The following is a 15,944-nucleotide window of genomic DNA, read 5'->3' on the forward strand; positions in this document are numbered from 1 at the left end:
TCCAATTGCTAACCATTCCTTCCCAGAAAACAGAGCAGGAAGTAGGCCCCTCCTCAGAGGAGCTCAGCCCAGGGTAACTTCTGGCCAAACAGACTTCTGCTGCTGTGCTAAGTTCACTGCAGTGTCCTGAAGCCAGCTTGCACTGAATTAATTTTCCTAAAAGCAATTTGGCAGCACCTTTGGGACCACACAGCCCACCATTACTCGATGCCATGGATTTGCCCAACATGGAAACAGCCTCCAGAGGTTTTAGTGAAATGCTGCCCTTTCTGCAGATAGCCTCATGAAGTCCAAGCAAGGGGAATCCAAAACTGGGTCCCGTGCCACTCACTTCTGCTTCCTCCACCATCCTGTGGTGTGGCTTCCTCTGCTTCCCTCTGAGAAGGCAGCTCCTGGTGCCGGTCCATGTCCCTTCTCTTCTCCTGTGAGGGCCGCCGCTCTCTCCCTTCATCTCTCTTCCTTGGCTCCTGTTCCTGAGGCTGACACTCCTGCTGCGGAGCAGGAACCGAGGGCTGGGGAGGCTGCTTTGGAGATCCTGGTTGTCCTGATAACTCTTGCTCAGGTTTTTCAAGCTTTGTCTCTGCTATTAGAGGGGAGAAATGGACTGGTTCCACATACAGTGTTTCAGCACCTATTTTTCTTCTGCTATTTTCTGGCCACTGCAGCAGCATCCCTTAGAAATGGTTAACCTGTTCTGCCCTTTTCACCTTCCATGTCTTAACACTCTGCAGACATAAGGTGTGTAAAGGACAAGCTAGGTACTGCTCATCCTTCCACTGCCATGTTTCACGTTGGTCTCCTTTACCTGACCTCTCCTGTCAGAGAAAAGATCCTTTCTGGCCTCCTTTTGGGATTGGCTCTTTCCTGGGCAAACTGAATCAGGGATGAGTTTGGATATGTCCCTCCCACGTCCAGGACAACCTACACAGCAGTGATATCCTTACTGATGTATTCTTGACCACCCACAGCTGAGCAGTATCAACTAGTAACTGTCACCCTATCTCTATGCTAGGGGAAAACTGGGTTCAGACCCTACAATCACTGTGAAATGCATCATAATACAATCACTGACTTTATCAGGTGCCAACTTACCACAGATGAAGCAGATATTATGTGGAAACACCCTGCCCCCCAGCCTAGCTACGCAATTCAGAGAAGATAAATCCCATGAAGTTTCTGTGCTTGAAGTCCTCTGAAGCATCTGGCTTCACTTCAAGAGAGATCCCTACCTGAGCTTCTAAAGCTGTTGGAAAGGGAAGCCAAAGCTGTGGGGCTGCAAAGCCAGACATCACCAGCCCCGTACCTGCTGCTGAAACCTCTCCCCATGACAAGAAAGAAATGTGAGTGAGAGACTTGGCACAGCAAAGCTTCGCTCTTTAACATCCCCCAGAGCACCTGCCTGCTCTCGTTCTGTTTGGGCAGCGAGCAGCATGGCAGAACACAGGACCGGTTTTTGCATGTAAAATTTGCATCTGAAACCAGTCTGCACGTGCAGCTGTGAAAACTGCCCATGCAAATCACACGGACATGAGCACAAGCCCAGAGATGGGGAAAGCAATTCTCTTACGGAATTCTTGCTCAGCTGATGCATCCTCTCCCTCAGAACCACCTCTGGACTCTGGGCCTGCTCTGCTCCCTGTAAGACAGGCATATTAAAATCCATTTCAAGACCGTCAGTCACAAAGCACGCAAGAACGCATGCAAAGCTGCAGTAACGCCTGCATATGCCTAGAGAGTTGTTTCGTTTCACCCAGCAATTAAAGGACAGTCATAGAGAGGTTACCTTAATACACACATTCTCACAATCAACAAAACCAGGTCAGTAAGAAGCATGCACCACAATCTGTCTTCACAGCATCCTAAAGGCTCTTTTTAATTTGCTTCTCGGCAGTTTTATTACAATCCACAGTTGTGTCGGGCCAGCTATGTGGATTTTGCCTTCATAATGCTGATGGAGGAGCCACAGTGCAAGGAAAGCACAACCACGGGGAGAGAGCTCCAGTAAACAGAGAGTTCTGCATCAGCAGTTATTTTAATGCTCCTCTGCCTGGGGTATGCAGCAGGTAAGAAATGCAAAGCGTAAGTCTGCTCAAAGATACAGAGTCAAAGCTTACAGAGTGCCTGGAATACCTGCTCGTCCCAAAGAAATCAGTTCCTCAAGGGACCGTGTTTTAGTTCTCACACCCTCCCACCCAAAAAAACCCCAAAGGTGTTGGTGGGGTGAGGAGAAGCTCCTGGAGAAGCAGAACTCCCCTCCAGGCACTTCTCACAGTCAGCAAGGCAAGTTCAGCAATTCCAGCTCCTGGATTCACCGCTAATCTGAAAGCCTCAAAAGAGTATCACTAAAAATACGCAGCTGCATCTCCCCAGGAAGGTGGGTTGAGGGGAAGCCATCTCACCTACGTCCAGCAGTACCACCTCACAGTCCTAGAGGGCACCCCACCTGTAACTCCGTGGATGAAGGATGATGCCAAAGCAATAGGAGGGGAAGGCCTGGGGCAGTAAGACAACTCTCCACCAAGCCTCGCAAGAACATCGAACCTGGTAGCAACACACCTGCATGCAACATGTTTTGTGTGGACAGGGAAACGGGTCTAAATGAAGCACAATTAATAATTCTCCTACACAGTGCTCAGCTAGTCCACCAAGAGGGATGCCACAGGGAAGCCAGAAGAGAAACTTACTTTTCAGGGCAGATGAAACTTTTAACTGACCCAACACAGGGGAATCGGATATACTCACCATCTCTTGGGAGCTTGCAATAGGAGCAGGAAGATCTGTAGCCCACAGTACACACCTTACACTGCAATGGAAGATGGACAGCATGAGGAAGTCATGTTCTGAAGGCAGTGGCTACAACCTGCTCTGGAAGGCTGGACTCTGCAGGGCTTTCAGAAGGTAAGTAATGGCCACGGAAAAGTTACGGTGAGAGCTTGAGAGACAGGATGGGTAATGGCAGCAGGAGCCTCGGCTGGAATGGAAGGGAGACACTCACATGGCTCACAAGTGGGATTGCCTTGGAAACAGGATTTTCACACAACCTCTGAGCACAGATTTGTTCACACCATGGAGGTACTTCACTAGTCCTTGAGATAGGACCCTTCCCCCTCTCAGGTGATGCTGGACCAAAGAGCTCCATGCTAGGCACCATCCTGCTAGCCACCTGGTTGTTTCAAAGGATCCAAAGTTACCTTCATGTTCTCTAATCTCAACTCACTCCTAGAGCAGTGACAAAGTCCTTATCTGAGCTAAACTGTAGATACTGATGTAATTTGCTGCACAGGGAGAGTCAACCAAGAGCAGAGTGAGCTGCACAGGTCAGGTGGTGATCCCACCCAGAGCCAAGTGCACAGTCTTCACAGCTCTCTAAACACAGCATTCCTCATTTCCTCTGTAAGCTCTTTCTAAATGCATCACTTCTCTTTCATATATATTTTTTTTTTCTCTAACTAAAGCCCTGCAAACGCTCTGGGGCACGAGAAAGCTGTTTCAGGCCATGCTCGTGCACAGCAACAGTAGGGACATACGCTCCAGCTAGTTCTCATTGCTCTGAGAGGTGTTGTGAAACCACCGCCTGAAACTGCTGTGTCTACTTGATCTCTGGAGTATTGCGAGCATAGATGAGGCACCGAGGGACAGCTCTGCTGGCAACTGGCGTGCATCCAATTAGCCTGGATGAGGGTCTTTGTAGTCCAGTGTGGTCAAGGTGGGAGTCTAACCAGAACCGATTCCTTCCTACCCGGATGCACCCTCTTGGTCTGCAGTCAGCGGGAACACAGGCGACAACCCTGCCCTTTGCTCTAGCGCTCCTCCCTGGCCTACTGCAGCCAAAAGCGCCTGTTCTGGGAGAACTGTGGGAAGGGCACGGGAACAAAACTGACGTTCGGGTAACTGTGCCTCCCCAGAAATGGGCCGGTTCCAGTCTGCACTAACTGTTGCCCGGACTCGGACTCGTTTCTGTGCTTCCTTCCCTGCTGCACTTACTACAGTCAAATCTAGGTCACAGGTTCCTGCGTGAGACAGAGGGGTGGTTTGCACTGTTACCCTGGTGAAAGCTCTGGTTCCCTGGGCAGTGAAGACACTTGTGGTTACACACATGAACCAGAGTGAAAGTCTCTTCCATTCTGCTTGGCAGAATCACGGTGTCATTTTGGTTTTTAAAGAGAAAGGGTCCACACACTATTTTCCCTTTATTAAAAGGGAACCACTGCACAGGGACGAAACTGCTCTGCGCATAAAACATTTACTACCTGTACCAAAGCAACATGCATTCATAGGTGGTACCAAAACCAAGGCAGGGAAAACCACAGAAGTTTAGAAGAGGCAAGAGCTTCAGGACAGGTATTACTCTTAACGATCTTCAGTCACTGAGCAAATACCATACTCCTTTCTGCTGCCACTGCCACGAGAGCCAGCAGGGGAAGCACAACACAGCTCTCTGATCGCATACTTACACGTTTGCAGCGCCAAAACTCTGGGCACGGAGTGTACTCAAGGGTCACTTCTTTGCCACCGATCGAAAGAGTTCCCTGTTGAGACAAGGGGGTAAGTGACGAATGTGCCCAGCACATGCAGATTACTCAGAGGCAAAGAAAGGGGTTAAAGCTCTGGTTCCTAAAGGTTTCGCAAGTGAAACAGGGTGAAAGGGGGAGAAAGTCTCCCGGTTCAGTTAGCTGGAGCTTTGCCATGGAAGTGGAAGGGAAACTGCCTGTGCCCTGCTCTAGCACGGGGCTACAAAGCTGTGTGTCAGTTCCAGAGGAACTAGGCAGAAGAGGCTTTGCCACCTCCCAGGAAGAGCAGAGACAGAGCAACCAGAGCACGAGAGAGAAACTGCTTTGACCTGCTTTTGTCCCCAAGCTGGAAAGGGGCAGCTGGACAGCCTCCTTCACACCAGCCACCACCAGGCTGGGCTCAAGGCAGCTACTTGAGGAGGAATACAAGGAAAAACGTCACCGAGGTGAGAGAATTTTCATACTTGGCTTAGCATTCATGTCACTCATGAAAACCCTGGCTTTCCTTCAGAGAAGTATGCCAGCTCGTGGCAAGGCCACTGGCTCTGCAGCCAGCAGGGCCGCTGCTCTGCAGCTAGTGCTCGGTGCAGCTGGCCTTGAGCACCTGTGCAGCAGCAGCAGAGGAGCTCCACTGCCTACCAAGAGGCACTGCTCTCAGCTCCACGTGAGATGCTTTGGAGAGATGTCAGGAGCACAACAAATCCACGAGCTTTGCTGAAATGCAGATGATTTAAGGGTGAAATGAAGTCGTACGTGCAAGACCCCCAGCTCCTGCCCGGAGCAGCCCATAAAAGCAGTGAGCAGCAAGGATTCCTGGTGGCTCTTATCTGCCCTGGACAACAGACCATGCCTGGGCACACAGGATGCGGGCCGAGCCGCAAATGCACAGAGCCATGAGACATCTCATGCCACCGGAGGCACTGCCTGACCACGCAGCCTGTATTTCCCAATACCGCAATATGAGATTCGGTGACAATAACGAGACTCAGGCCCAGGTCTGCCAAGTCCCAGGAGAGCAGTTGCTCTTCTGGCCCACTGCTGGATGGTACGGACAGATGTCACAGAGCTGTGAACAGCCCCAAGATATTTTGGGGACCTTTGGTGAGTCATAAGCTTCCCAGGTACTCTGACCCAGTAGCCTGGTCACACCAGAGCCCCCAGAGCAAACACGAGAAAACAAGTTCCCAGAATTATTATTATTATTCAGAAGTCACGATACACCCATGCATAAATTGCTGTACAGAATGCGAGGGAGATGCTAGGGAGTACGTTAAGTAGGAGGGAAGAGTTCATGGGAAGGAATCACTCAGCGGCGATACAACAACAATCCTTTAACCCCTACGAAGAAACGCAGCAGAGAAAGTTGGAGTACCACCACCTCCCCTCTCGGCAGCCTGCTTTTTATGGACCAAGGCTGTCCTTTCCTACCGGGTCTATACAGGTTTTCCTTTCCGGTTTGCTTTCTGCCACCCAGCTGCTCAAGCACTGCTTTCCAGCGTGGATTTGCCTTTGCCTTACAGAAAGCTGAGCCGTTCCCAGACCTTGCTGTGAGGGCTGGCGTGTGCAGCCAGAGCACAGTGCCGCAACCTCAGATGCAAGGAATCTCCTCGGGGTCTGTTCACAGAGTGGAGTACTGCCTACTTTACATGTCTAGGAGAAGGTTTGCACCTTCTTTAAGGCGTGTGAGGAAACACAAGTGAGAAAGACAAGAAAGTGGAAATCAAGGCTGTCCCACTGGGACTGTTGGTCCCTCTGAGATGGAGATGCTCCCTCTCCCAGGCAGGAGACCCATCACATCACACCACACACTGAAGAGACAGGCAGTGCCAGGAGAGCAGGCTAGAAACACCAGTGCCTGCCCCAGGACCCACCGAGCGCAGGCAAGGAGAGGAGGCAGGGTGCACATCCTCACGAGCAGAGCTGCGGCCGCTCCATCAGCCCAGGAAAGTCCTTGGAAACAGCAGCCCCTCAGCAGGCAGCTGCAGCCCTGCCTATGAGCTCAGGAAACAAGGACAACTAGATTTGAGGACACTTCCTCTGGTAGGGCAATGCACTGTACAGCTTCATCCTTCTACCAGCCACTGGGGATAAAACTTGCCAGAAAGCCTTAAGATTATTTTTGGGTTTATGGAAAATGGTTTTTAAGTGCATGTGGTGCTGGTCTCTACTGCAAATTCAGTTCTCGGAGACTGCAGAAAGTGTCACTTACATAATTACTCCCTAATTTCCTGAACACCCTGCTGATTGCCTGCTCACTTTTCCAACAAGCTCTCTCTTACTGATTTCTTCTTGATAAAGTAATTTTCAAGGTTGCAATCATCATTTAACACACCAAAATGAGTCCTTCATTTAGGACACACATTGTCAGGATTCAGCCACTTTAAATTCCTCATTCCCCCATGTTGTTCCTAGATTCCATCCCAAATATTTTCAGAACCTTTACTTCCTCTAGTCCCTGTCACTGCTTATTCCTTTTCATCTGTATCTTCTTCCTCTTCTCTGCAAAATGTTTTGGATAACACTCTAGTTTTCAGTTCACCACTTCCAACTGAGCAGATCTTTGTGAAAGTGCAAAAGATTTTCTGAGAATTTCACAGAACAGTGCTCAGGAGGAAAAAACAAACAAAAGGTAAGCCCAAGGTATTCCAGATGTAACAGCCTCATCCATATTCACGCATTTTATCTTGGACCTCTCTCACCAACTCACCTGTGCTATGCCCGTTAATTCTCCTTGGGGATTTTCAACATCCTGTACTTCTGAGCAGCTTGGCCTTTCCTTTCTATATCCGTATGCTACAGAAATGTCTCTCTGGTCCTCCCAGTCAGGAACCTCCCCCTCAAAACTAGCAGTAAACACATAGTTGACTCACCAGTGAAGGGTTTAAAAGGCAGCACAGCTCTGCAGCACTAGAACATCGAGCTCTCAGCCATGGAAATGCCTAGATTTCCAAGGGCACAAGCAGATTCTACTGTTTTTTTTTTCCTGAATTGCCAAATCCATCAAAACAGAGCATCAGGACTTTACTGCTGGGAACAATGTTTTATGCTATGGTTCGATATCTTTCAAACACCATTATACATGTTTTTTTGCTTAGAGGTCTGTTGGAGATGCAATATTGGATTCTAGTCTAAGTGATACAACTCAGTACAAGCCATTTCAGCTAAAGCAGCTATAAAATCTGCATCATCTGCAATAACAGCCGATGGCCTAGTGTGTAAATATCAGTACACTGATCAACTGAGCAATCCCATCATGAGGTTCTAGAGAGCGATGCCACGAAACTGTAAAGCCTGTTTGCAGAAAGCACGCACAGCTAGTAGCAATGTCTCGAAGCCCTTCACTTAGTGGGGACAAAACCCACAAGACCATGTTACTTTAAGAGACGGAAAGAAAAAGGGAAAATCCCTTAGTCAATACCCACAAGTGATGAAATCCTTCCAAAAACACTTTGGGGACCGCGTGTCAGCTGGGCACAAGGCTTTGGAAATGAAACTCTGGTTTTACCAGAGCAGCTTCCAAGCTCTTTGTCACCAAAAGCAGTTAAATCAGAAGCATAAGAAGAATATCAGTAAGATCTAAATGGTAAAGGTAAGTCTAACAGTAAGAAAAAAACCAAACCACGCTCCTAGCACACCTAACGCTCACTCATGAGGTTGGTTTTAACTCATCAGTTGGTTTAACGTCCTTGCAATCCTACTACTTTAGCAAGGACAGAACTCACCTCCTGCTCCGAACAGAGCACAGCTAACTCGCACGGGCAGGAGAAGCTGCGTGCGCTACCGAGTCATGCAGGTACGAGCACAGATCGCTTTGATCACGCTGCCCAGGGAAGCAACGCAGCTACCGAGAGGGCCGGGAGACAGACTGCTGCAGGTCAGGCACGGCACCGGTTGCCCACTTCAGCTGCTTATCTGTCGATTAGCATTTACAGTTGGCATGCCGGTTATTTGTCATGCTTGCTGACAGCCTTCTAATGATGATGACTGGGGGTTGAGGAGGGAGAGAACTTGCCAAAAAAGTATCTCTATGCTCTCCAAGACTGAGATGACAGGAGAATACAAATCATCAATGTCAAAGTTTTTGCTAACTGTTTCTCTGAAAAAAAATTAGAGCATCCAAGAGTGACCTAGAAAATGTGAAACGTGGAGAGCTTTCAAAGCACGGCACACTCCCTCAAATCAAACCAGGCTACTGCTTTAACTGAATTCGGCCAAACATTAAAACCTTCAGTAAAATCTCACTTCGGAGCCTCTTAACAATGAGCTGACAGCTCTCCAAGTATTCCACCCCACAGCTCATGCTTCAGCAGCTACCGCAGGGGCTGCCAAACAGCACAGAGATGTGGAGGTAGCAACCAGCGCTGCTGTGGATGGATGTGGAGGAAGCTGGAGCGTGCTCCGGCTCTGCCAGGGGGATGGTAACCGCACGCCGCCATCCCTTGTCACAAGAAAGGCCATGGGTACCTGGCTCAGAGCAATAGGAATTGTCAGTCTCAGCTTTACAGATCACACACCTGGAGCAGTGCGGGTCATTTTTGGAACAGAACCAAGGGTCAGCTCTAGAGCCCCCCAAATCCACGAGGATTAATAAGCCAAAGTTTTCTCCTTGGCTACAACCAAGGGAGCCCAGGAGACGCCTGCACCACAAGCAAACCATAGTCAGATCTCCTCCAGCAGCTGGCTGTGCAGAAAACCAAACACCACTTGAGCTAATTGTTTCCTTACATTGTTCATAGTTTGATTAAATGGAAAATATCCGTGCCATGAACTGAAAGGTTCTGGTATCCTTCTTGCTGAGGAATAACCAAGTCACAAGACTGACATGGTTCCACGTGTTAAAAATGAACTGAAAATATCATTTACAAACAGATATAATGTTGCATACAAAGATCATGACAAAAGAATGCTTACGGGCAGCACAGCAAAGCAGTCACATTAAAATACCAGAATTAACCTCATTTACATAATGTTAATTCAGCCCTCATGCATATTTACAATAATTAGGGTGGTTATTCAAAAACCATTATACATCCATCACTTAAAAATTATTTAAACCAATTAATGACTAGTGTTTATTGCCTCGGGGAGGCTCAGACAGTACCCCAGGAGGTGGCCTGGGAATGCAGAGGGAGCCCGTGGTCTCAGCAGCACTTCTAGAACACCGAGCTCTCACCATCCCCAGCGTATTTTCCAGTCCTGGCCTCCAAACGCACTGGACGGCACAGCACAGGGAGACAAGCGGCTGACAGCAGAAGTCGAGTTACCTAATTGTAACCGCAAATCAGACTGCTTTCAGGTTTTTCTCCTGTTTAAGTACGGATTATAAATGCAAATTTAACAACCCCAACCTCAACACAATGTAAACGACGTAATCGCATCTTATTTCACTGGCACGGTTCTCGTCTCCGTACAGAGGCTGGAGGGAAGCTGGCAGGGAGAGCACAAGGCTCTCTCTCCCTTAATGCATTCATGTTCAGATAAGGCAGGCAGACGGGGTCAAGCACCAAAGGTCCCTCTAACCCACACATCCCCACCTGCTCGTGGGATTCAGGAGGCAGCAGCTTCCAGGGACGGAGCAGAGGGCCAGCACCAAAACACCTGGGAAGATATGAGACCAGCTGGATATATTTCAAAACAAGATCATCTCAGCCACAGAAACTGGCTTCTCATCCCGTTTTTTCCATATGCTGAAGTTTTTACCTCCGAGCTGCTTGGCAGCTGCTGTACAAGGGACTCAACTCTACAGAGCAACAGGCAGTACATCTGCTTACCTTTGACAAAAAGCAGATGAGAAAAGCTGTGAACCCACAAACCACAATCCATCTGTAATTAAACATTTAGAAAACAGAGCGTAACATGAAGAGATGAAGAAACGAGAGCGATTCAGCCTGCTGCAGGGTACTGCAGCAATCTAGCATTTCCTACAGGAACAGTAATAACTACAAGCAAACTCCTAATGTAGTGGGACTTTGCCCAAGCCTCTCAGCCCCCTTCTCCAGCTTCTTAACCATTTGCAGCTCAGGGACTTCTTTTTATTGGCCTGATCTACCAGTGTCCAGTACTCTACTGCCGAGTAGCTGACAGCCAAGGCAGAAGATTCAAGAAATACAGAGGAAAAGGATGGTCTGACAAGTGGTGGATCCAAACCACCTTGCTGTGTATTATTATTATTACAGGTTTCTATCAAGACTGAGATGAATCTTGCACAATAGTTGGTGGTCACCTGGAAAGGAGGATGTTTGGTTCTTGAGCATCAGCGATGCTTGGAGCTCAAGAGCGCGTGGCATGACTTTGAACCACTTAGCAGTAAGACATCCATTTCAACAGCGGTCTGATGCCAACCAGCATGGCATGCTCAGGGCTCATGGTCTTCAAGGTCAGAAGAGGCCTGAGACAAAGAGCCCAAAGATGTCATCATCAATCCTGAGTTAACAGAACATAATTTCAGGCACATCACTGATGGGCATGTTGAACAAAATTGGCACAAACACAGAACTGAGGCATTAGGAGGATAACTTAAGAGTCCTAAAGATGTAGTAGCTAAATATAACAGATCAAGATGCTAGGCAAGGATTATTTTATCTCAGATAGTGCTCAGTGCCTCTTTTTCAAACTCCCTTCATACAAACCCCGTTACCTACTTGCATGGGACCATTCACCGTGACACACAAGTTTCCATTTCTACTTGCTCCCAGACAGCCCTCCTCAGGCCTCCCTTTCTGCCTGGTTATCCAGGTTATTTGTCCTTGAGCAGAAGGTGCCAGTCTGCATCCTTTAAGTACCTTATTTCCACAGACACCCAATCTAGCCTGCTGAGACACCTCCAGTTTTCTTCCTACGATTTCTAAATTCCCTGGATGCTAGCCATACTCTTTTTAAGCAAGTCTCAGTATCTTTCTACAACTCATCTCCCCCCACCGACATCCTTTTTGCAAATATACACAGAAATTGCCTTTCAGACTATGCCAGCCCTCTACATCTCATTGCCTCAATTCTGAACTCCAATTCACTTCCAAGTTAGGACTCTCAGAGTGCTTATCTTTTAAACACAGCATTTGCTTCACTTGTCAGCACACTCAGTCCTGCTCTGAGAACACCACCAAAACAGTCGGTATGGGCAAGCTCCCAATTACGGCTCCAGGAAGGGTAACAGCAATGTGTCGCAGCTTGAGAAAACACGCGATGTGCCTAGGACTTCACATGGTCTAGGGCTAGCTTTGGGTGGTAGGTGATATGAATGGCTTCTGCATTTCACCCTTTAAGATTTCAACACATGTGAAAATTTTCTTTGACCCAGCGAAGCGCAGTGGACCTTTTACCTGCCACTGAAAGCCCTAACGTCTCCCTGTCCAGCCAATTCTAACCGCCGGCTTTCCTCGCCCCTCTGAAGAGGGCACCTTTGCAGATCAGCATTACAAGATCACTGGAAAAACGTGGAAATTTTAAAATGAAAGCCTTTCCTAGATGATATGAAGGGGTCAGAAGAGGATTTCTAGAGTTCAGACAGTGAGGGTCTGGGGGCATCAGGAGAGAACAGCTCGGGGGGGACAAGTTCTGTGCTCCGGTGTTACTGGCTGCGCTCCCACTCCACAGCTAAGAGAAGCACGGACTGTTAAGGACTTACTACGGGGTAAGCTAAGAAGGTCATGCATATCAAACACTTATTCCAGTGCCCAAAAAAGTATGAACCGGGTTGAATCCTCTATTTGAAAAGTTTACTTAAACTATCAAAACTTAGGAGTATTTAAATATTTAGCACATTCATAGATGGACCCTCGGAAAGGGTCCACATGGCGGGGAGCTCTATTCGCCTCCTGATTCATCACGGTCTGCTGCCTGGACGCTGCATTTGAACAAAAGCTGCTTCAAAGACTCCCTTTGCTCCCAACGCGGGGATTTCCGTTCTCCCCCAAAATGCTGCTCTAGTGCCTGGACATATTTCTCAATACTTTGTTATATGGCCACCTTCTTCCTCAAAGGTCATCTCATCTCATAATGCTGTTAAACAATATAAAGATTAAACATGTTAGCACAATGCATTAATCCACCCCTGGACCTTCCTGTGCATTTCCCCCAGGGGTAATTTACAATTAGCAATGGTCATAAGGAAGCCGGGAGAACAATGAGGAAAGGCCCAGTTCCTTACTCACAGATTTGAAGCACAATATCAAAACACTAAAGACCAATCCCAATGCAAAATCATGCTGGAAAAAAGTCAGGCTGGAAAGCTCTGCCTTAAAGGGGTAAATGTATTCCTACACAATTCAGCCTATTTGATTAAGCATTTAAAGACACCCCTCCCCACCCAAACAAAAGCATGTCCTTTTGCTGGAACATGTAACCATGGGATTACACATCAATTCCAACACAGCTTGACCTGCGTGGTGAACAGAGCACAGGATGTTCTGCGCAGCAGCAAACGTTCGCTGAGAAGACACCAACTGTAAAGGGGGAAAGAGAGCAGTCCAGAGGCTCCCCCAGACTCCGAACTCACTTCTGCGCCCACCAAATCAAGCACTCCGAGCCTTCACTGGCAAGCTCCCTGCAGGACAGCCTCTCTGCTGAAAGGAAAAGACCCAAAAAACCCTGGGAAGAGGGAGCACGCTCTGGATGAAAAGAGGGTTTTGTCCTTGGAGATTTCATTGCTCAACATTCCTAAATTCCCAGTTAATGGCTAAAGTGGGTGCCTGGTACTGACTCCCAAAGGGAAATGCACCAGCAGTGTCACACTTACCTGTGCCGACTCAACGATGATTCCCAGGACGTCATTGTGACCTTGAGGTGGCCTGTCCAAAGGCTAAATCCAGATCCTGGACAGAACCACGAGGCAGTTGGCACATCTTCAGGCTGGCACCTGTACCGATTTCTACATCTGAGCAGGTGCTGCCTCTTAAGAGAGCTCTTCTTAGGAGGTGATTTGGGAAACAAACCTCTTTGGTCAGTATTTGCCCAAGAAACCTGGCACAGTGTGAGAACAGAGCCCTTTAGAAGAAAATGAGTTTCTCCTGCCAGCCTGGCTTGGGTGCAACATAACACTAGTGGGTGTCACAGCTTCCCCAGAGGACCCAGCAGCTCCTCCTTTCCAAGGGCACTGAGGTTTAAGAGGTTCATCCAGGCAACAATATCCAGAGGCACAGCCAGATCCACCCTTCCTGGTGAATTCCCAGAACTGCCGAAGAAAGGAGCTTCGTGCCTCGTCAGGGTGCAAGAGGCAGAAGCAGTGACTGTCCTGTGCGGATATCCAGGCTCTGAGGCCGTGCTAGCTGAGCTCAGCTCTATATCAGTTCCTATGATAACCCTGACACCGAGAAAGGAAAAGAACACGATTCCCTGCTGTTTCAGAAGTGCTCTGTCATTTTGGAATTCAATTCTTACATATAATGATGGGCCCAGTACACACCAGAAGGAAGAAAACCAGACCAGCTAAGTTAGTGCAATGGGCAGAGAAGCAGTAGTAGAGGACAAACATCGATCTCACATGGACCAGGCACAGAACGCCTTGTCAGGGGGGAAAAACCAAACCACCTCAGATCTCTTCTCCAGTGATATCACAAGTTGGGAAGAATCAATCAGGACTTCAAAAACCTAGGACTATAAACAGTAAAATACCTTAGTCATCATATCTTTAAAGTACAGCTTCGCACCGTGAAACAGCTCCTTAGCAAGACTTCTCAACCTGATTTTACGTGTTTGAAAATACATCTTGGGATTCTGAGGACTTAAAATTACTTTCTCTGTTAACTCTGCTCCTGAGATCCTTGATGGAAGAGTACATCAAATGTTTTCTTAGGCTTTTACTGCCATCCTGGCTCAAATCTGGTACATGATGCCCATCTGAATGTTGCTAATTTCCTGCTATGACATGGACTGTACATTACAAAAACTAAGATTTCCCCTGCTGTCTATGAAAACAGGAGAATTACTTTCCTCCTCTTGTCCTAAAGAAGATAGTTTCAGAGATTTAAATACTTAAATCTCACGTTTACAGCTTTATAGCTTTGACCCTCATTAAAAATTTAATTCATCACATGACACGCTCAATTTTAGACCACTGCCCTTTGGGGAATCTACTTCTGGAAGTTGTTGGTTCATCCTGTGGAAGACCAAACTAACTAAACTTACAGGTGGCGTGAAGCAATGGAGATGCAGGACACTTGGATGCAACATCTGGTAGTTGTCAACACATACACACAGTGCAACAGCACAGCAAAACAACCCTTAAGGCAGAATGCTACTTTACATCAGACGCTTCACTGCAACAAGTCAACTGCACGTCGTACAGCTTCTGTCGCTGCAGAAGCCAGGAAGAACCTTCCACCTCCCTCCTGTGCCTCCTTGCACAAAACAGCTTCAGGATTTTCCCTCCATTGCCCTCTTCTGGGAGCAATTGTAGCCAAAGACAAATAAACTGGTTGCACAGTGGTACTGAGGACCTTTCAGTTGCTGCCCTGTTCACACATGCTGGGTTAAAGAGGTCACCAGATATGATGCAAGAAGAAAGTCTCCCTCGTTCAATCGAGAGAGGATCGGCGGAAGTCTGTGCCTGTTCTCAGAAGGGCAGAGGGCTATTGTCTGCCAGCACCCTCAGCGCTCTTCCACCGAACGTCTTGTCTTGTCCTGCACAGACACAGAATGACAGCAATGCTCCCGATCGCTGGTCCTGTGGCATACAGTGTGATCTCTGTAGGTATTACAGCTTTAATAAGAGTCTTGAAAGCGTCCTGTGGCTTGCAAGGGAACGGGGCGGAAAATAGCTGTGTGTCTTTCTGTGTTAAATACCTGTTCCCTTGTTGGCTGCGACTGATGGATAATAACACAATGATAACGATTCAGGCTTGCCAGCCCCCGTTTTCCACTGTAATCATGTTTCACTTCTAGTGAAGAACATTAACAGCCCAGTTACAGTCAAATGGCAACAGAAATTCACAAAGAAAAGTTGCTGACTGTTTGCCATAGCTTTGATGTTGCATCTTCAAACATGAAACATCTGGATTTAACCTCTTCCTTGTGCAATTCTCATAACCCGAGCAGAAAATGGCAAAATTTAAGGTAGTCTTTTTTAACGTACCCCAATTCAAGGTACCCAAACTTCCTCAAATTACATTAAAAAGGTCCAACACAAACCCAGCTGGGAAGAGCACAGACCAAAATCCACATCTGAAGGGAACTCCAGCTCTTTCTCACTGTCTGTCATAACCACAGTTATGCAAAAAAAAAAAGTTTCTGCAGACAAGCAGTCTGACTATCGGGAAGGAAACAATGCTTCTGCCTTCCTTAACCCCTGGGAGTGTGCAACTTGACATTTTATTTCAGCCTTTAGACTCAACCTTTTACCTTCCTGTTCCAGCAATCCAACATCAACAGTGCACCAAGGAATGGAAAAAGGAATCGCTATCAAGATAGCATAAAAGCATGAACGAACAGTTCTGATGC

At 47.7% G+C, this 15,944-nt stretch overlaps 1 protein-coding gene across 1 annotated transcript in view; it reads right to left on the reverse strand.

Annotated features, from left to right (window-relative positions):
• The window catches only part of RBM6 (RNA binding motif protein 6), a 58,535-nt gene that overhangs the window by 11,768 nt on the left and 30,823 nt on the right, over positions 1-15,944 (reverse strand). Inside the window, exons 7-10 of the mRNA XM_054838808.1 lie at positions 4,455-4,529; positions 2,743-2,803; positions 1,568-1,636; positions 332-583 (exon numbers count right to left, since the gene is read on the reverse strand). Of these exons, the coding sequence (XP_054694783.1) occupies positions 332-583; positions 1,568-1,636; positions 2,743-2,803; positions 4,455-4,529 (457 nt within the window). The remainder of the gene's footprint in view (positions 1-331; positions 584-1,567; positions 1,637-2,742; positions 2,804-4,454; positions 4,530-15,944) is intronic.

Source organism: Grus americana, chromosome 11 (genome assembly GCF_028858705.1).
Source record: "Grus americana isolate bGruAme1 chromosome 11, bGruAme1.mat, whole genome shotgun sequence".
In the NCBI taxonomy this organism is placed as follows: domain Eukaryota; kingdom Metazoa; phylum Chordata; class Aves; order Gruiformes; family Gruidae; genus Grus; species Grus americana.